The sequence below is a fragment of the Coloeus monedula genome (assembly GCF_965178545.1).
Source record: "Coloeus monedula genome assembly, chromosome: 6".
Classification (NCBI taxonomy): domain Eukaryota; kingdom Metazoa; phylum Chordata; class Aves; order Passeriformes; family Corvidae; genus Coloeus; species Coloeus monedula.
In genome coordinates, this window is record NC_138786.1 from 2538145 (window position 1) to 2559894 (window position 21750).

Here is a 21750-nt window from a genome sequence, read left to right on the forward strand (position 1 = left end):
GCCTGCCATGAAATTTAACTCTTCATTTGTTAAGTTCCTTGCACTTACAAGGATTTTTTACCATACATCCGGACATATAAAAGAAAGCCTACAAACAAAACTCAGGCTTTTTTTTTTGGTTTCCCAATCTCAAGTTGAATGTTTTATTTGCAAATAAACTGAATCAATGTTTGCCTTTTCCTTCCCCATTTCTGTGCTCCTGCATCTGCCTCCCCTGGTCCAGCTCACCTCGCCACCATAACCTGTGCTCACATCAAACCCCTGCACTTCAACCTGGAGGGGAACTGCCGTGTGGAATACACTGGAATTTCAGAGCAGGAAAGGGAAGTGGGATATCTCACACCCCTTATCACCACAGCAATGAAAGGCAGCTATGACTGGGATATAAGCTCTTTTGGAAACCACTTGGCATCCCAAAAGGCTGATGTTAAGTATAAGATAAAAGCACGCTGGCAGTCACATTCCAAGGCACCAGTTAGGAGCAGGGGAATGGGGCAAAGAGTCCCCGTTATCCTTTGAAATGTGTTGCAGCCAGGGCTGCTTGGCACGGCCCCTTCCAGCTGCCCTGCATGTCACACGAGCTGGCCTTTCCATTCCTCCTTTGGTGGCTACAAATGAGGCTACACCTTCTTCCCCAGCTCTATTTTATGTTCTGGAAGTCAGATAAAAGCCATCCACCTCAACACTTTCAATACCATTAAAGAGAATTTCCCCCCAAAACTATAAATAATACTCCCTGTGAATACCTGGCTGTTTCGTTGGAATTTGTCTCGGGATATTTCCCAGCATTTTGCAAAAAGAACAATGTACAGCTACAAAAAGTTAAACCAGTCATGGGTGCAGGCAGCTGGTGGGCAGAACCAGTGGTAACATCTAAATATTCCCAGCTGGTGATATCTCTACTAAGAAAATTACCAGTGAACTAGAAAGAAGATCCAAATTATTTTCCAAAAGGCAGTGACCTGTTAGCATCAAACACTACTCAGCACTAAATCTGGAAGTGCTTTCTTTATCATTTCAGTACCTGACGGCACAGGAGATCCTTGGCATTTGGTTAAGAAAGATAAACTTGAACAGGCATTGTTCTAAAGCTGTTAACATATCCACCATAAATTATTTATAGGCAGAACTTACTATAGTGCTTCTCGTTTTACTGTCGAAGAAGGAATCTTTGTCAGACAAATCAAATCTGTTAAAAGATTAGAAGGAAGCCCATTAGGTCAGGAAAAAAAAAAAGTAGTCAGTAATTTCCTGTTCTTGTTGACCCCTTCAATATTTTCATTTCTCCTGGGGATGTCTCAGAGCTCACATTAAAGAACAGCTTGTAGAAACCCTGTTAAAAAGCAAGTCCAACCCAGCTCATACAGTTTAAAGAGGCTGCTTATACATTTCACTGTTTTTCTGTCTTTATAGGTTTCTCAGCACAAAAGAGAATGTTGATGCTCATTTAAGTTGAATCCCTGACCACTGCTGGCCTTGAATTTCCCCTCATAATCTTTAATTTTCCCTGTGAGGCTGCTGTTTTCTCCCTTACTCAGCAGAGACACAGGTGGTCTCACTGGAAAAGCCACCTGCAAACAGTGTGAGGCCCATCCATGTCTACACTCAGGAGCATCTTTTGGACCTTCTCTGAGCCTCCAGGAACACCCCACACTCAGCAAACACACCAACACATTTCCTGCAAGCCCAAGGCCAGGCCAAGATGTCACATGCATTGACTGGCCCAACCTCACCAGTGCTCTGCATCTCTGGATGAAGCACGAAAATCCCGGCGTGTGCAGGGAAGGGATCCTGCCCTGGGATTGTTGTTTGTTCCAGCTGGCACATCCATTAACACGGCCTTCAAAGTGACTCCTCTGGGATGCTGGCCAGGGAAGAGCAGCAGCAGAGCAATCCAGGGCAGGAGAAGCTTTGGCTGGGCTCTGCCTCATGATTTTTTCCCCTACACCCACATTTACAGCTGTTCTTGCTGATCTGGGATCGATGGCAAAGCCACCTCTGACTTCACAGCACTTCAAAGGCAAGGCTTGGTTGGCACTACCTGTGTCAGCTGCCCACACCAGATAAATTAAATTATTCTGAAATTCATCAACCCACATCTCTGGCTGCAAGTTTTACCAAGCATTATAAACCACACTATTATAAACCACATTATAAATCCCCTTTTGGCAGCCTGACAGATAATGTGTACAGTTATACAGATGTGCATTATGTGCCACAACAGCAGCTACAACACACAGAGATTTCTCTACAAAGACTCATTCCTCAACAGCGAGCCCCAAAATCCCCCAAGAAGTACATTTACTGCAAAATGGAGATATTCTTTGCAGCAATGCCCACCAAAGTGTTGGTGTTCATGTTCCCCTTCACCCCCTGGTGCCTGAGCTGCTCTCAGGGAGGCTGGAACCTGTGGACATGGATATTTAGGGAAATTCACTTACAAGTGCTGCTTCTCTCTGGAGAAGGGGTAGGAGAGGCGCTTCACCGTCTGAGGTTTGTGTTCTGCTACTTTTGGCTGGATGGGCTCTGTTATTTTTTGAATTACAGAATTAATCTTTTTCAGGAGACCATGGGTCTGGTTGATCTGATACATCTGAGGGGGCAAAGAGAGAAAAAACCCCAAGAAACCAGTAAAACTTCACTGCTTTTTGGTTATCCATAGGTCAGAGTGGACTGCAAGGAATAAACCAGCAATTAGATAAATGTATCACAATAAACTGTTGAGGAGTGGGGTTTACATTCTTGAAATCATCCAGAAACACAGGGATGGGAAAGTCAAACCAAGGGCTAGGGAACCACAGGATTGCAACAGACTGTTTTATCTAATTGTGCTTCTGATTAAAATCCCTGGTAAGTGAAGCAATAATGGGGATTAATATGAAATCCAAACTGAAAGTGTGGTTTTAGTGTTGTAATAAATGATGCTGGGCTTGGAGACTGTCTCTTGCTCCATTATGGACTTCCCTGTGCAGTCTGGGACCTGCACTTAGTCTGTGTTTAAATATTAATCCATCTCTGAGCTGTGCTCACTGAGCAGGTAGTTATCGATCTATCTGTCTATCAATCATGGGTGATTTAGAATTGATGAAAATACACTGTCATTCCTTTAATGATATTTCAAATATTCTGAAAGGTAATTTATTTTGTGGTAGAGTGGCCCCAGCTCCTGCAAACATGACTGACTGTGTATAGGAATAGTCACTAAACCCGGAGAGACAAATTCTTATCCTTGTGTTCATTTTTAGCAGTCTTCAGGTGAGAAAAAAGTGTCCAAAATGCACACACAAATGTCACCATCAATTGCAACCTCTTCTTTTAAAACACACTGAGGATGAAATCACTCTCATCATGTACAGACAGTGGTAGCAGCCAGAAATTCTTCATTTCCATTCCTCCTTTCACTTTTTCTCTCTGCTGCCCCAAGCAAGTATGTTTGTGACTTTCATTTTTGGTGCACATTAGTTAATTGTTTTTAAAGTGCTTGTGGAAAGAGAAGTCTGCATTTGCAAGGTGCTCTGAGAGGAACAAATGTTTAAACTACGCCTTCTTGAGGAAAACAAGAAGACCAGGACTGACCTTTTTTGTGGGCATCTTGAGCTTAAGGAATTCCGCCTCTCGACACAATACATTCCACGGTGCATGTATTTTTACAAATCCAATTCCATGGATTTTAGTCTTAACAGAAAAAAAAAAAAAAAGCAGGGGAAAATGTTACTGATGAGAGGAAATTAAATATATTACCCCTTGTGATTCATACATAGTTAAGGAACAAACCGTCCATCAGGGCCACGATGATAAATCTCATTTGTTTGAGAGAGTTGGTTTCTAACAACAGGACAACCATTGAACACCTCACTGTGCTGAACTGCTATGGAATGTGACTCAAAAAACTCTATTGTCTCCCAGAGCAATTACCACAAGGTTAAACAGATAAAAACTGTTTGGGAAATAAAAGCTGATGACTGTGGACACAAATACAGGCTGAGCTAGTTAAATTTGAAGCAGAGGCATCCAGCCAAAATGGTGTGATTTGGTGAGTGTGTTGTAATTGCTGAGAGAGCCCCTGCTGCCTCCTGAGAGCTGCCCATACCTCAGACCAGCAGCCTCAGAATCAAATGTGAGTATCTCCATTAAAGCATTGTAATTAGGAAAACTGGCAGGAATAACTCCACAGAACAAAGAAAAAGGAGGCTAGAAGTTAATGGCAACATTGGTGGTTTGCCTGCAGCCCAGTAATTCTCTGAGCTGCGTTCTAGAGGGCCGGACATGGATGTTTGCTCCTGGCACTCCCACATACACCCATGTTTGCTCCCCCTGGAGCAACCGTTCCAAAGGCACTGGACAAACAATTTCCAACCAGGAGGCATTCAGCAAACAGAAGAGAAATGAACTTTAATGAATCTTTCTAATCTTGCTGCTGCACCAATTCAGTTATTACAATAACTAGCTTTCACACAGCTATATCCTCACTGGCTTTCTAGAAACTGGTTATTCAGAGGACCATGGAATGGTTTGGGTTGGAAGGGAGCTTAGGGATCATCCAGTTCCAACACTCCTGCCATGGACAGGCCAGGCTGCCCCAAGCCCTGTCCAACCTGGCCTTGTTTTAATCAATTATTTGTGGACATTGAGCCGCTGACCACAATTCTTTGTGTGTGACCATCCAGCCATTTCACTGAAGAGAGCTTAAGTGATTTATTAAACACCATCTGTTTAAGAAGCCTTTGCTCTTTTGGAATCAGTGAAGACTCCAAAGCAGCTTTGTGGCTTTTCAGGCCCAACTGACTGCAGATCTTTCCCCCTGCATGGATGTGCTGGATGTGGAAGCTGATGTAAATCCCCAAGTCTTGCTTTCATCGCTAGACTTTCCTCATGTGGTTTGGTGTCTTGCACTGAAAGGACAGGGTTCCCTCTCTTTTACGGTGTCCTGGCTTGACCCCTGTGCCCTTCTGCATCATTTGAAATCATATTACATGTCATAGGTGGAATCTCCCATCTGGCAAAGGGTTTAAATATCCATGACTTGGCACCTGCCAGCTCCCAGTTTCCTACAGGAACCTGCAAGCTGGACAGAAAGCAAGTCTGATTTTCACTGGAAGACAGAGCAGGGAAAGGTTTTGGGGTTTTGTTGCATTGTACCATGTTAAATATATATATGACATACACACAATATATAAAAGATATAAATGTCTGTAATTTGTGAGGAATAGGTGACAGATTTATTTTTTAGCAGGCTGTTCCCAGGTTGAAATGTTTACCTCAGCTTTTGGATCCTGTAAATAAATCCAGCATAAATGTTTACCCTCTCTCTCAGGAGTCTGAGGCACATTGGTTGGGTCAGATAATTGTAGCAGCTTTCTTTGAAATTAATACTGCTGTGTCTATTTCTGCTAATCACACACTGGCAGCACTTCACATACATCATTTTTTACACCGTCTAATGGGCTTTTAATAGAATATCCTGTTTTCAGGGTGCAGGTGGAAGACGTTACAAGCTGTACTGTTCACGTCTAGGAATGGAAAGAGCAAACTGTAAGGCAGACCCACGTGCCCCAGCAGGAGCGTGGACCAGAGCCTCCTGAACAAATTTAATTCTCCTCGAGCCTATATTGAGGAATAAAGATGATGCTGCCTGTATCAGATTTTTTTTTTTTTTTTTCTCAGAACTGGAATTACCAGGGGATCCAAATCACTGCATACTGTAAACCCACCAAACTGGGATCAGTGTTCAAAGCAATTTAAGCCTCACTTCCAGATAGCACGACACAGCTGTGTTGCAATGGTGGATGTGCCACAAATCCTGGCCAAGAAAAGCCAGGAACTTCACCTCAGTGGGGCATTTACAATACCATGTCACACTCCTGTGCAGCCAACTAAATCACTGGGTGAGGATGGCATTGACTGCCAGAACTGCAATCAAATCCTGCAAGAGCTGAGCTTGTGCAACCTTGATCAGAGCCAGGTTCGCAGGGATGGCTCAGCACCCCCCAGGGCTTGGCCACCAATTACCCTCTCTATCTTTAACCCTTTTCAATGGATCCTTACATCTTCATCACGTTCCAGCTCCAGCCCAGCCTCCACGAGGTTCCCTTCGTACTCCTCCCTGCGGAACCTCTTGTCATCCTCGTGGTAATCCATGTGAGTCTCACTCTCCCCCATCTCCAGCTGCACGCCCTTCCCTGGAAGGGGCTGGTCCTGCTTGGTGCTTCGGACACTGGCATCATTCTGCTGAGCCCTCCTGGCCAGAGTCTTCCCGGCTGAGGACTTCTTGTAGTGGTAAACCAGGATGTAGTCCACTTTCCTCTTGCCATCTCTGAAGTAGAGCCCGTATTTGCAGTCAGCATCCGGATTTTTGGATAGGGAATTTAATAACTGGAAGTGGGGAATGGGGGTGTGGAGAGAAGGAGAGAGAAAAATAATGATTGCACACCCCAGCACAAGCACCAGACAGACCATCCTCTCCTCTCAAAGCTCCTTTTGCCTGGAGCATACGATGCCCTCTCTCCAGACAGGCAGCAGGTGGGAGGAGTCCCCTCATGCTACTTACTCCAAAAATTTTTGCAAGTTAACACCTTTAATTTTACTGATAGCCAGCTGGGGTTTTATTGGCCAGGAATAAATAGATTAAATGACTGGGATTTAATCTAATCAGCAGCACACTGGTTCATAAGTCAGCTACTTGGTGGGTTTGAACTTCTCCTTTGGGGGTTAATCGCCACTAAGATCGTCTGTCCTTTTCCACCCATGACATGTGCAATGTTGCAATTCTGACAAATAGATTAATATCGTGTGGAAATATTTCTCACTTCTCTTATCTATCATTGCAAGTCTGTATCATCTGAGAAAGAGATCATCTTAGATACAGACTGAAGGGAGCCAGCTGGTCCTGCGGCACGGCCAAAAACGCGCATGGAAAGTAGCCAGGGAAGTGGGGTCACTGCTTATTGAGTTCACCACTTCTTTTTCCCACTTATAAAACCCATGTCACTATGCAATCTCTTGGTGGCAATGGCTTTATTCCCAGCCTGAGTTAATGCTGGGTAAGCATTGCAAGATACATGAAAGGTAAGACTCAAAACACAATTTCATTTCCAAGCATTTATCTGAAAACTGCACAGGCCAAGTGTAGAAACAAACAAGCAAGCAAACAAAAAGGTACTAACAATTAATTTATTTCTACTTTTATAACACTTCTCATGCATAATCCACAATTCTACCCTTGAAGATCCACGTACTATTAAAAAAAAAGAAAAAAAAGAAAGAAAATTCACTAGTTACTGGCCTTTGTTTTTACAAAAAAGGCTCATCCCAGGAGTGGCTTTTCAGCAACCAAGGAATTTTCTGGCTTTTAAGTCTATAGGAGAATGTCCATCCTCCATGAAAGGAAAAGGACTTGTGCTCTAAAAGAGAGCAAGAGGCCATCAGTTGCAAAATGCTAACATCTATTTGGGATGTCCACACCTGCTTACTTCATACATACAACAGGGAATGTAAGTTATTTTAGATAGCCTTTGCTCTCTGCTTCTCTCTCCTTTAGGATCTCGCCCCCTTTCCCATTTAACCTAAACCCTTTGCACCAAGTTAATAAATATATAATAAAATAGTACAGCATTTGGTGCCACCTTGGAGTTCACTCTTTGTCCTCTTGCCTCTATTTCCTGTTCCATGAAAACAGGGAAGGTTATTTAGCCATGCCAAACTCTTCAGGGCACAGGCTGTTCATGTTTGTGCCCTATCTAGATATTGTCATTTAGTTCTTAAGCACAACTTTGATGTAAAAGACCATTGATAACTCTTGCTTTCCAATTGCTTTGTGATTAATGGCACGTACCTGTGAATTCAGAACACTTTTTTCAAAGCAAGCTGACAGTCTGCTTGTGGCAGGCAACTCACTTATGCAAATTTCTACAGAAACAAAACATTAACAAATGGCAACCAACGGGATTGTGTTTAATTTTTCTTTAAGATGTGTCAATCTTACTAATTAATTAGACAGCAGCTTCTGAAAAACCTGGCTGAACCACCACTGTGGCTACTAAAGCCTCAACAGATTCATTAATACGTGAGAATAGCTATATCCCACTGCAAACAGGAAGCAGCTGAAAAACTTGGTTCTGTTTTAAAGAAATTAATGGTCAGATTATTTTAAGGATGGGGTATAAATGCTGAAAGGTACTCATGGGCCCCCTGTTCTCTTGCAGCACTGCTGTGCTTAAATGGAGTTGCATTGACTTAGGCCATGTCCCTTCAGCTGTGAATGAGACAGAGAAAACACATTTCAGTTTCACCACAGCAGGAGGATTTTAACACCCTGACAGAATCATTCCTCCATGCTCCATCCTAATTTTAAGCACAAGCACAATAAATCACATGCTGCTTTTTCAGGTTCCTCCTTCCCCAGTGAATCTGTTGTATAGCCCACTCCACCTTAATAAACTCGTTTTTATGTTGGTTATTACATAACCAACTCGCAATCACAATGGGTGTTCATATTACTGACTTCCTCTAAAATCTGCGTTAAGGAATTTAACCGAGGAGCAGTAAATGACACTGGAAATCTGATCTCTGTTGTGTGCTGGAGAGGATAAGTTTAATGTTACCTATGTCAACAATGGCTTTTGCATAAAATTTTAGGCATTCTCTTCTGTTCTCCTCTGCACTGGCAAGAAGATGTGAAGGTTGGCACAGCCTTGTTGCCGGATTTCTTACTCTGAGAAGAGTCAGCCCCTTTTTATGCTACAGGTGAAACCAGGTTCCCTTTCTCACACAGCCAAGAACAACCCCCAGCACACCAGCATGGACAGTGCCTGGTGGCAATCCTTCCCAGCACCTTGGGAAAACGGAGGGAGGGGATTTCAGAGCATCCTGGGAGTGGAGAGGATGAGAAATGAGCTGAGGGGTGAAGTGCAGCGTGCCTGTTCTGGCCCAGCAGGCCCGTGACTACTCACTGTGCTCTCGTGCTGGTCATAGCCGATGTCCTCGATCGCTCGGATGTTGATGATGTGGATGCCCTTCTCCTCAGCAGGTAGGCAGGAGTATTTCTTGTTCACCCTCATTCCTGTCTCCACTGGAGCCTCACTGAAATCTTCTGGCAGAAAATCCACCCCATGAAACTCGCTGTCTGCGTCTGAGAAGAAAGGGAACAATTTTATCAAGACACTTTAATCCCAACACTTGCTCCTCCCAGTGCCACCCAAAAGCTGAAATGTATCCTGTGCCTGCCTTCTCCTGCCAATGAGCCCTTGGGCAGGGCTCCCACCCCTTCTCCCTGCCTCCCTTCTCAGCTTTCTTCAGCCCTCTTCAGCCCTACCTGGGTCTCCTCCTCCTCCACAGGAAGAGTGTTCAGTTAACTTTTATCCTGCACTGGTGTCTCAGGATGTTTTCACTCTGTGGGCTCATGGAATGATTGTATTTCTTGGCAAGAGAAGGAAAAAAGCAGGGGGAAAGAGGAAAACTGCTGATGAGGATAGGTGCCACAGTTCTTTCCCCTTTTCAGAAGGCGTTTTCTCCTTTAACTTGTTCATGCTGAAGAACTAAGTCAAGGGTTTCCCCTCAAGTACCTACATCCTGCATCTGATTTACTGAACCATTCTTATTTAAGCAGTTTTGAAAATCTGGGGGGTTCTCCCTCTCAAACTGCTTCTGATGAAGACAGAACTGTTTCCACTTACTGTTTAAGTACATAGATAGGCTAAAGGATTTAATATAAGAGTTTCATTACAAACTGAGCGACCAGATAAGTGACAGAATGCAAACTATTGTTTGCATATGGGCACTTATACAAGCAACAGGAGGCAAAGTGTTCCAAGATTTTATTAATTTTGACATTGAAATAAAATCCTGCAGCATTGTACCCTTTTTTTTTAAACCACACAGGAGCGGGGCTTGCTCGTCTGAAGAGTGAAGATAAAGCAAGTATTGTAGAGGTTATGGACACTAAATTAGCTTTCCCAAACAACAAAGACATGCAACCAAGTTCCCTGTCTGGGTCTGGTTGAAGTTCAGGGATAATGTTGAGGAAAGAAACAAGGAAAATCTCACTCCCCAGCAAGTTTGCAGATGATGTGAAACTGAGGAGCAGGACTGGTAAGCTGGAGGACAAGGCTGCCACTTCAAGGGGTCTTGACAGGCTGGAAAAAATGCAAACCCAAAAAAAGTCCCCCACTTCTGCAGGCCAAAGAGAGGAAGGCAAATGAGGGGTTCCCATTCCTGCCTTCACCTACCAGCTGAGTAGGTAGAGACACAGCAGGACCAGATTTGATGCCTTAGGTTTCAACTTTCATATTTTTTATTTCTTTAGCACCCCAGAAAGAACTGATGCCTTGAGAGGCCACCTAAAAACAGAGACTGGACAAGAACAAGGGAATAAAGGTGGGTATTTATTTGAAAGGCTTTCAGAGGTACCCCTAGGGAGCCAGAGGCCACTGCCGAGATGGACCCCAAGATGGACAGCAGTTCACGAGTTCTTCACACCTTTATAAGTTTGGTTCATTTGCATAGCAGGGTTAATTCTCCAATTAAAGCTTCAGTTCTATGATGTAATTCCCCTCAGCTTGCCCCTCTCCCAAAGGCTTTTGGTTTATACTTTTTGGGCCTAGGACAGTCTGGGTGTCCTTGGAAAGCAGGCCTGGAGAGGCTTTGTCATGTTTAACCAAGCACGAGAGAGCAGAAGTGAACAGCTACAAGGAACTTCAGAGTTACACATTAGGCAGTGCAGGATTTGAAAAATATGAAAGTTAAAACCTAAGGCATCAGATTCTTCTCACAGGTGCATGAGGAAAGGGTGGGGGGGCTACAGACATAAGTTGCAACGAGGGAGATTATGACCAATCATTAAAAAAATCTCAGTTCTCTAACAACAAGAGTGATCACACGATGGGGAAGGAAACCAGTGAAGCTACAAATCTCCGTCCATCCCTGGAGAAGGTCAGAGCTTGACCACACCTGGCCTCAAGCAACCTCACCCAATGTGAGTGTTGGGAGGGCACTGCACTAATCCCTGCACTGGTGATCAGGCTCTTCGCGGGGACGAGGCAGGAGCCAGCACGGACACCCGCAGCAGGCAGAGGAGGAAGATGCAAGCGAAGCCCTGGCACATCTCCTGAGCTTATCAGCCAGAGAAAGGTAAACATTACTGTTATGAAAGCCATGCTTCTGTGGAATCTGCAGTTGTGCTTCTCTGGAACTTGCCGACGCCACGAGCTTGTTGCTCATTTCAGTTCTGGGCAATCTGCCGCCCCAAGCTGCTTTCATAGGAACTCCAGTGCTCATTAACATCGTCACCTTACCGTAAAACCTGGGCAGCAAGCGCCCTTTACACATTCATGTGCACAGCATCTAACACCCACACCTTTGCAGATCTGGGCTGCTCTCCTTGGCTTTCCTTCAAAACTCTCCAATAATTCTCACCAGAACAGATACCACTCGTGAGATCTCGGGGCAGCACCACCAAACGCAGCGAGCTGCTTGAACAGCAATTTCTAACAGTTAAAGAGGATATTTTGGGGGTAATACAGAGATGCAGCCAAAAATCCGCTGGCTCATGGCAGCAGCTGGAGTGTTTGTAGTAATTCCCTACCTATGTATGGTCTCTTTTTCCCAACACACAGACACACACGGGCAGGCTCCCTGAACAAGGGCAACTGAAACAAGTGTGGTCAGCTGCTGTATCCTCTGTACTCAAGCCTTTATTCTGTGGCTGCAAAATACTCATAAAATAATACAACTTCTGGAACTTCATAAGCATAACAACCTGCATTTTTATTCGGAAGGAGGCCAGAAACAACTTTGTAGAAACAGTGGATTAAGTGCTGTAAAAGTCCTCTCCTTTTTTCCCCTCTTTTTTCACACGTGTACTAAGTAAAGCCCAGTTACGTCAGCATTTTGCAGAGGGTATTAGAAGAGAAGCACCTTTTAGTGACTGTGAAGCTGAATAATGGACCTGTGAACTGAAAAGTGCTGGTTTAGGGACAGAATAGGCTCCGAGGAGAAAATCACAAGCTTCATTGAGCCCAAAGGGCCTCCCTGTGCTCTGGGGCTGCACTTCCAAGCAGTGTTTGTGAAGTCCCAGCACAGAGCAAGGAGACCTGCTCAGATGATTCAGCACCATTGTGCAAGCCCAAACAATCGCCCCTCCCTCCCCCGACACAAGCAGATATTTACATTTGTGTTTACACATCAGTAGCCTGGCAATATTGGAAAGAACAAGTGCTTCAGGTAGGCAGTGAATCATACCATTTTGGTTTATTATGACCATACTGGAAAATATGTGAATTGGGAGAGCTTTCTTGATATAATCTTAATTACACCAGATTTGATTTCTGCACTAAAGGATGATGTCAGGATTTAATACCAAGTAAAGCCATCCAAACCACTTTGGTAATTACAAACACCCAGGGATTACAACCAATTCACTTGTGCTGATTTGGCAGAGGTCAAAGCCTTCTGTTGCAGAACACAAAACCTCTTTTTTACATGGAGCAGAGCATTTCGAAGACTTAAAACCATGAATATTTTATGTTAATCGTATTAAACAAGGACAATAATTTAATCAGAAAATAAATTCATGTTCAGAATTATTTATGGCAAGATAGCAGAGGTAAGGTGAGGCGTGCAAAGAGCAATAATGTCCTAATTCAGCTAGTCTGACATCCTAATCTCTTTGCTGGGAGCTGAAAGAGGAGAGCATTGTGAAAACTCTGGCTTTGCTGCCTTCTAATGCTGACTAGCCCACTCTCTTCTATTTATTAAGCAGAAGACACTACAACAAAGACTTGAAGAAGCACTCAATGTGTTTCAACACAGCCATAAAACCAATCCACCCTTTCTCCTCTGCATCCACAGCTGATGTTGTTCAAAACCCCACTGACTTAGAGTCAGCAGAAGTCCCTAATATTCCTGGGACACGGAGTCAAACCCATGCTTGAGGCTCTCACTCTGAACAATATGGGAGACAAGACTGAACTAATAAAAAGAAATCCCTCAAACTCAAAACCACTTCCTCCCCTGTTCAAATTTCAGTCGCAGCTGTTAAAATTCCCAACCTCATCTTGCAAAAATTAGCACTAATTAATTAATGACAGCTTTTCCACCACTGAAATTTGGCATGCTGTGCTGTAACCTTCCCTCACTCAGACAATGCTTCTTCATTGGATGTTGAAGACCAGGTGAACCAGAACCAAAAACCTGCTGTGGAAGCCGATGTATTTTCTCCATGACTCAATCAGTCATTACCATTATAATCATAATTATGCATAGCCACTGAATATTCCCCAGCAAAAATTATTTTTATCATTAAAATGAATTTAAAAATTGCACTCACACAACCCAACTCTTAGAGAAACACCCTGCACTAGTTCTAAAATGAGCATCATAAAGTCAGCATGAGTATATCTAAACAAATGAAGAGCTATTTCCCTGCTCAACCTGAAACCAGTAATGTCACTGAAACTGCCTTCCCTTGTTTTGTTTTTCTTTTTTCTTGTTTCCTCTTCTTTTCCTTTTTAGGGAGTATGTTTAAGAAAGTGGGAGAACAAAAAAAAGTCACAAAGACCTCTGAGTTAGCTGTCCCAGCTGTTCCCAAAAGGGAAGCAGCAGGAGAGTTACAAGACCATGTGATTCAAGGCTTTTAAATGTCCACGCCCTTATCTTTTTTCTTTATAAAAACTAGGATAGAATCCAGAATGAAAAGTTAAGAATCATGCAGGTAATGAGGATGTGTATAAAGAAAACCATGCACACACACACATATTTACACATATTCTAAAAGAAACACACACAATCTGTAGGTAAAGGTTGATTATTTGTTTATAATATGATCTTTCTGCAGAAAAGAACATTGGCGTGTGCAATGTGTTGGATAGCTTTTGGATTTAAGCTCTTGAATAAAAAGTTTGATAAGATACTGAGAGAAAACCCCTCCAGTGGGGTTTTGCTTGCTGCATATTGCCCCCTAGCAGCAGGATCCTCCTTCAGCACGTTCTCACCCAGTTCTCCACCTCCCGTATCCCCCAAATTCCGAGTTAGAGGTTAATCCTCAGAAGCAAAAAAGTCATCCTCACAAGTGACTCGCCTATCGCTTCCCCTTTTTCTTGCCCCACCTTCTGATATACTCCAAGGCCGTCAGATTTGGAGGCCAAAACCCCTGGACAAACAAGGCAAGTGCCGGGCAGGCTCAGAGGGCCACCCCAGCAGCAGCAGGTCTCGTTCCCGACCAGCAGGTCATTCCTGCTGGCCCGAGGAGCCGTGCCCGGGAATGCCAGCGAGGATGCTGGAATGCCAGCGAGGATACCCGCTGCTGGCAAGGAGGACAGTTCTTTTTTTGGGATGCTGACACCTGTTTACGAGGCACTGGCCCCAGACCAGCAGGCGGGACAGGCGCTGTGGTGCTCTCCAAGGAACACCCACGCACGTCCTGAACTTTTGTTCTGCCCAAAGTCCTGACACCAGGTGCTGATCAGAGCCACATCTGGGACCATTTGATGTAAATTTCCCTTGCCTCTCCAGCTGCGAGCAGCCAGATGTTGCCTGGAGCTGTGCTGCTCCTGGAGAGGCAGCAGGTTTCACTCTACCACCCACCGGCTGCTGGAAAAGGCAGCCCACCTCCCCTGGGGCAAATCTAACACCTCTAGGGATGTTGATACCTCCTGTCCATCCATCTGCAGAAAGGTCACTCCCTACCTCTTTCATCTTCTCCAACACCATGCTAAGTAAGACACGTTGGAACCCACCCATCTCCTCTGCTTTTCCATTTATTTAAAAACTTGTAGCCGAGGTCTGTGGTGGTTATTACCTTAATGAATCAAACATGATGTTATGACCCAATCCACTAAAAAAAAAAAAGCTCAAACAGTGAAATAAATCTTGGATTCCATGGACAGTTTCCTTTGCAGAAGAGAAATACTTTCAAAGCAGGATGGCCTTGATGTACCTGGTGCTGACAACTCACACTGAAGGGCAGAGCCCATTCAGACACTCTTGTGTCTGGTGCTTGGGAGTCACATGGGTGGAAAAACTTCAGCTCCTGGTAGGATTATGTGGATGATCAGCTGGCTTAGTTCTGTTCCTCACTACTGAGAATGGTGGGGCTCTGCAGTGGGGCTGCAGCTTTCCTGGAAGGCTGTCTACAGCTTTAAAGTTATTGATCTATTATTATCATCAACATACTCAAAGCAGGTTAGAAGGACACACACAGCTATGACATCATTTTTTATTCCTGCCCATCTATTTTTGTTTTTAAAGATTAATTTACCCTGTTTGCAGGATGCAGCCCTGGGCTTGAACACGTCTGATCTGACAGACGCCTTGTGAAAGGTAAAAACAAAGAGCAAAACCACCTAAAACCTGTAAAGATAATGAACATTTTGATTGAAATGGCATTTTCAACAGCATGCAAAGAACCGGAAAATACAAATTCTACCATAACACTACTGCCTGTTTATTAGACCCCGTCAAAGCTCACATTTTATAAAAAAAACATAAAGCCTCTCCCCATCCCAAGGCAAATTTCACTTTTTCCCCCACAACTACCAACAGCTATTTAATGCTCTATTAAGTAAATCTGCTTTCATACATATTTCTAACACACCTAAATTAAGCACTCCTCTTCTGCCAGACATCAGAAAAATATTATTTGCTTCTGTTGCTATTGCACAAAAATCAGCACTAAAACTCTGCTCAAGGCTATGGTGGAAACAAAACTAGATTTGGGAGAGCCACTGAATCCATGCTTCGTGAATCATGTTAATTATCCTTTGAAGGTTTATGATGCTCATTATTTTTGTTTATGTGGTCCAAGGGAAGGCAGCTTTTATCAATGGGAGCAGTAAGATGAAAGGAAAAAAAATACTAAAAAAGAGATTATGGTGGGAGAATTGATGTTTATTGGGACAGTGGATACCTAAATTCTCACCAGAGTCTAGATACAAGAGATACCTAGATACACTTAAAATATGATGTTTTCCTTTACCAGGCTGCAACAAAAGGCTCTTTATACCAAACATGTGGAAACGAGGATCCAAAAATTACCAGTTTTACTCTAAAATCTCAGTCACAGACTGCACCCTAGGGCTGAGGCCATGGCACACGTGCTGACTGGCAGAGCTGCTCTCTATCTCTGAGGTTTCCCATTTAAAGTCCTAATCTTGAGACATTTGCACTCGTGTTTACATTTCCATGCAAAGCCACGAGGGCATTTGGGCTGTGTAAACCCAGGCATGGATGCCTTGGAAGGCTTTGCTCACCTGATAAAGAGGGTTTGGGCGACAGCAGCACATTCAGGAGCTGCTTTTCTACATTTGAGCTGAGAGAGGCGGTCACTGGGGCTGGGTTTTGCAGGGCAGAGCTCCACCCTATTTATATATGTTTTCACCCTATTTATATATGTTTTTTGGGTGTGCCCAGGCAGGTGGAGCTGATGTGGTGGGGAGATGGGGGTGGGTGATATCCAGCTCTTGCTCCTTGAGGAAATCCAACCAAATCCTGCCCTAAGTTTGGCTCTCCCAAGTTTTCCTCATAGCCCTGCACTTTTAACTTGGAACAACACTGATATTGACAGTGAAGGGGAAAGTTCCACCAGCAGTTGGAAGAATCTCTCTCCCTGAGCAAGGGAATGCAAATCAGTGAGTGGAAAAGCTCCATTAACTTCTGTCTCTCCATGGGAATGCCATTGCCTGTGTTCCCCAGGCCTAAGGAACCAGGCTGAGGCACACCAGTGGCAGAAGCCCTCAGAAGTGTCGATGCAGCCAGGCACTCTGCCCCCTGATTTTGATGGCTGAAGCAGCCACCTAGAAACAGAGATTAGACAGGAGTAAGGGAATAAAGGTGGGTATTTATTTGAAAGGCCTTCAGAGGTACCCCTGGGGAGCCAGAGGCCACTGCTGAGGTGGACCCCAAGATGGACAACAGGTCATGAGTTCTTCACACCTTTATAGGTTTGGTTCATTTGCATAGCAGGGTTAATTCTCCAATTAAAGCTTCAGTTTAATTATGTAATTTCCCTCAGCTTGCCCCTCTCCCAAAGGCTTTTGGTTTATACTTTTTGGGCCTAGGACAGTCTGGGTGTCCTTGGAGAGCAGGCCTGGAGAGGCTTTGTCATGTTTAACCAAGCACGAGAGAGCAGAAGTGAACAGCTACAAGGAACTTCAGAGTCACGCATTAGGCAGTGCAGGATTTGAAAAATATGGAAGTTAAAACCTAAGGCATCAATTTTAGAAAGAGCTGAGATCTGGGAGGGTGCCAGGTCCCAGGCAGCCAGCTCTCCCCGTGCCAGGGGATGCAGAAACGCGTGCTGCAGGAACACAAGATACTCCTGCTGAGGATTCCCAGAGGTCCCATCCTGAGTGGCAGAATTCTTGGAGCAGAAAGCTGATCCATCAGCAGAGACAGCTTCCCTCGGGGGCCAGCAAGAGGAAGGATTGGGCCAGAGCCTTGGTAAGGCTTCTTGAGACCCCCCCAGATGAAAAGCACTCTTGGAATGGTTGAGGATAGACATCCTCTCCAGTTTGGCCCTCGGCAGGGCAGCTGAGAACGACAGCAGGGCTGAGCCCTGGCTCACCAAATCTCCTCCTTAAGGAGCTTTTGACAATATTTATTATCTCATACATCTTCATATCAAAGGAGCAGTCAAGACCCAGTCTAAGTGTAAACAGCTGCCTTGTAGTTTTGTAACAGGGAACAGGCTTACTTATAAACCTGGATTATCCAAAGGTACACTGGTCAATCCACATTTCCTGCCCAAAAACAAAGGAGAGGAAATTGCCATGAAATTGCTGTCACCTGTACAATGGAAAGAAGCAGAGCGTGGAGGGCTCTGTGGTTGCTGCAGGTGCTCAAAGGCAGCTGGGCCAAAATCTCTATCCAAATAAGATTCATTCCTAACTTGTTCCTGTTTGTTCTGCAGCAGCGCTTTTCCAAAAGGAGCTCAGGGCCCGTCCCAAAGGAGTGGACCTTAAAGAGGCAGATTTCTGCATCAACACTGCTCCCCCCAAGAAACAAACAGCAAACCCAAGGAGCTCGTATCACAAGAACCTAAGACAGACCTATTTTGAAAGATCCTTGTGCTCAAGCTGTGTATAAACAGGGACATGTTGGCAAACTCAGAGATGTCCCACAGAAAAAATATAAAAGAAAGAAAAAAAAGACTTTTTAAAAATTACGATGATCATGTAAAACACTAATGAAAACAGAAATAATAAAGGGCAACTCTAGTCCAGTATTTTATTTCAAAGAGTGTGAGATAGGATTCTCCCTTTTGCCATCTTTCTGTTCATTATTCTTTGAGAAGTCATCCCCAGAAAGAGCATCACCAGACAATCACAAGCATCACCGGAGGGACATCGTTCCTCCCACGACAAACTCTCAACACTCTCTCTTTAGTACTAGAAATGGATCCTCCTCCACTGAGGAAACACCTCTGAGCACCACAAATGTATGGCCCAAAGAAGCAAAACTAGAAATTATGGATTTTCAAATAGCATGTCTTTTCTGTAGCCAAATCTTCTTTAAACTCCCAAACTGCAGCTGTTCCACCATGAAAGAGCCCAAAATTCATCACAGGCACGTGGTCAGTGATGGGCTGCCCAGAGATATTCTGGGTAAGAAAGGAAACAGCAGCTCCTGCCAAGAGCAAGCATTTGATATCAACGCAGAGAGAAAGAGAGAAAACATTATTTGTTTTCATATTTCCTGAGAAAGACATTGAGGATGTAACCTTGTTATTTATACAGGGTCAAGGTTTCATCCTAGAATTTAGGAAAGGAATTTATTTTCCCCTAAAGTGTGATTAAGTTTATAAGCCCAAGACAAGTTTTGATTGTGGGTTTTTTCTGTTTTGGTTAACAGAATAATATTTCACTTTCTGTCTTCTCTTTTTTTGAAAAAGGAAAATATGCTGTTCATTTATCTGGTAAATGTTTATCCATTCTGTGTTAAAAACCCCTAAACAATAGAATAAAATGGAATTAAACTTTAATATATTGCTTATCTTCAAGCACTGAAACACTGAGAAAAACAATACTCTACATGACAAAAAAGCCCTTTCTCTTACCAGAATGTTTAGAGAAGTAATTTTTTTCAGATACACTAAAGGATAGTATCTGTTATTCCATAAACCTTTTCAAAATATGTTGTAAATGGCTATTTGCAAACTTGATTGGTTTTTAATAGCACATACTCTATGCTGGTGGGTTTGTTAAACCAGTTTACAAAACACAGTTTCATCAGCTAGGTTTCTAGTCTCATGAACAGTCTCTACCAATTTTAATTTTGGGGTTTTTTTTAATATTCAAGCTCTTTGGAAATTATCTTGATGTGGTTGCTTTTAAACCTGCAACAAAAGTATTGCTGATGGAGAGAAAGTTCCAACTGCAGTAATGATGTCAATATTTGTATTTTTAAGAAAGAGAGGGCAACTAGCTAAATAAAAACAGAGGTATTGCAATTCTGAGTGATTTCAGTTCTGAAATAACTTGCCAGCAACATCCTTGGACCCTTTGCTTTATTAGCCTTTTGGATATCTGGGGCCTGTAGCAGTTGCTGGTTTCTATTATGACATTGCACACTGCATTTTTTGTGCTTGAGGGACAGACAGTATTTAAAATATTTGAACTGGTTGCAGATGGTGAAAAAAAAGGTCTAAGGGTGTAAATTTTTGTTTTCACGCTGTCAGACTCCAGCCCAGTTCAGGATTGAGGCACTCTTCCATGAGGGTAAGGATGGACAGAGAGGTGGGCACCTCACCACAGCATCCCCCCGAGCCAACACACACTTGTGACGTTTCTGTATCTACTTGTTTTCTTTACCTGATTTTAACACAATTTTTTGTTTGGGTGAAACTAACCCTTCTTTCCTGAAAAATCTCATCTCTTAACTATATTCCTTCAGGAAGTATTTGTAACTCAGATCAACAGTTTGAGTTCTTTATGCCTTTTCTCCCTGCTGGCTGGTTTTTGCCTGTCCTTGGGACCAAAGACAGGCAGGACAGCGAATGCCACCACGGCACAGCTCCAGGCAGTCCAACAAGAGCCTTCAGGGAAACTTCAGAACACAAAGCCAAGTCTTCTTGATTAACATCCCACCGTGGTACAGCACAAAATCGTGTTGTGTGAAAGGCTGGATGCTCCAATGGTACTGAAAACTCGAGCAAGTGTAAATGTAGGTATGACCTGACTCCACCCAAAGCTTTTGGAGTGCCAGTTCTTACAGGAGAAAATACCTACAGACCCACGTTGTCACTCCTGAACATGATGTTCCAGTGGGGAAAAAAACCCATCATCACACCTACTCCAGCCCGTGTACCAATTCCCACAGCGCCCATTGGGATCTTCCCAGGCTAGAAAGCACCAAGTGCTTGCTCTGCTAATCTTTACACTTGCTAATCAGCCATCAGGCTCTCAGAAAGGACTCAGCCTACGACCTTTTAAACAAGGTTTAAGAAGCCAGGCAGCAAAAATGAGCCATTTGCAGAAAAATCTGTGTCTGAAATGCTGCTTTGCATGGTAAAACGATGACTTGCTGGTTTGACAGAAAGGCACACTTCTTGCTGATCGTGAGTCTTTTGAGCACTTATATCCTGTTTGGCTTCTCTCCTTTATGCCTATTTATTTGGGAAATTTATGGTGCGATTCCCAGGGCTTCGGATGCTGTATCCCTTACCCACGTCAATAAACAATCTGGAGTGCTGTTTAAATTTGGAAACACTTTGTAGCTGCACAACCAAAGGCACTGGTTGTGCTGCTGTGCCTGAGGGGAAAAAAGAGGGGGGCAAAAAAGGAATCTTTTGGTGAAGACAGACACTTCTCTTTCATTAATCCACCAGCACCACTGGGGCACGGCACACAGCTGGAAGATTTACAAATTGCAAAATGCTGATGCACTTAGGCAGGTAAGAATTCCCACCTGCAATGACCTGTAAGAACTCTGCCCTTCTGAGTGAAGCCTCGTTGCCTCAGCCCCAGGGGCCAAAGCAGCCACCCTGGTGGCAACCCCAAGGGGCACAGTCCTCATGGGGCAATGGCTGGCAGCTCCAGCTGGGATGCCAAGATCCTGTGCTCCTGAAATACATCAATATCCCTGCCACTGACACGGGGCCCATTCCACCCTTGAGCTGGACACTCTTCTGGTTTGGGTAAGGATAAATTGCACCATTTCTGGACAGTTCTGCCCTCTCCTTGATTTGTAGATGCCAAAACCGAGTCTGTTTCTGCTCACATCCCAGTGTCTTGGTTTCTGGAGATGCTTTCTGTTGAGAACTTCCAGTCAGTCCGGGAAGTAGCAGAGGAGCTCTCAGAGCAGAGCTGCAGAAAACTGTCAGACCAACTGGAAGCCAACACCTTAAGGTCAAACTGCACACCCACTGCCTGTCCACCCTGTGCCCAAACACAGCAGACTCCTCCATTCCAAGAAACACCCACAGAAATATCTTTCTCCTGACTGTAGATCCTCAACAAGCCCATCAGAGCTCCCAGCACGGTGTAACATGTTCTGCTCCAACACAGGCTGCTCCTAAGCTTCTCCAGAGCTGTCACCTGCCAGCTCTGTCTGGCACTGCAGGTGCCTCAGGATTCCTTCTTTCTGTGTCTGTGCAACTGTTCCTCTGTGGGAAGCAGCTCAGAAAAAGGAAAATTACAATTTAGGGTATGTCCGGTGAAGATGAACAAGCAACAGCAGCTTTTTCTCTGGGATATTGCCTGCAGCACTCATCACCCACTTTGTCAGACACAGGAACTCAAATTTAAGCAGATGCAAAATGAC

At 44.0% G+C, this 21750-nt stretch overlaps 1 protein-coding gene across 1 annotated transcript in view; it reads right to left on the reverse strand.

Annotated features, from left to right (window-relative positions):
* The window catches only part of ANO1 (anoctamin 1), a 72833-nt gene that overhangs the window by 31869 nt on the left and 19214 nt on the right, over positions 1 to 21750 (reverse strand). Inside the window, exons 2-6 of the mRNA XM_082283576.1 lie at positions 8949 to 9127; positions 6046 to 6372; positions 3577 to 3675; positions 2442 to 2593; positions 1135 to 1189 (exon numbers count right to left, since the gene is read on the reverse strand). Of these exons, the coding sequence (XP_082139702.1) occupies positions 1135 to 1189; positions 2442 to 2593; positions 3577 to 3675; positions 6046 to 6372; positions 8949 to 9127 (812 nt within the window). The remainder of the gene's footprint in view (positions 1 to 1134; positions 1190 to 2441; positions 2594 to 3576; positions 3676 to 6045; positions 6373 to 8948; positions 9128 to 21750) is intronic.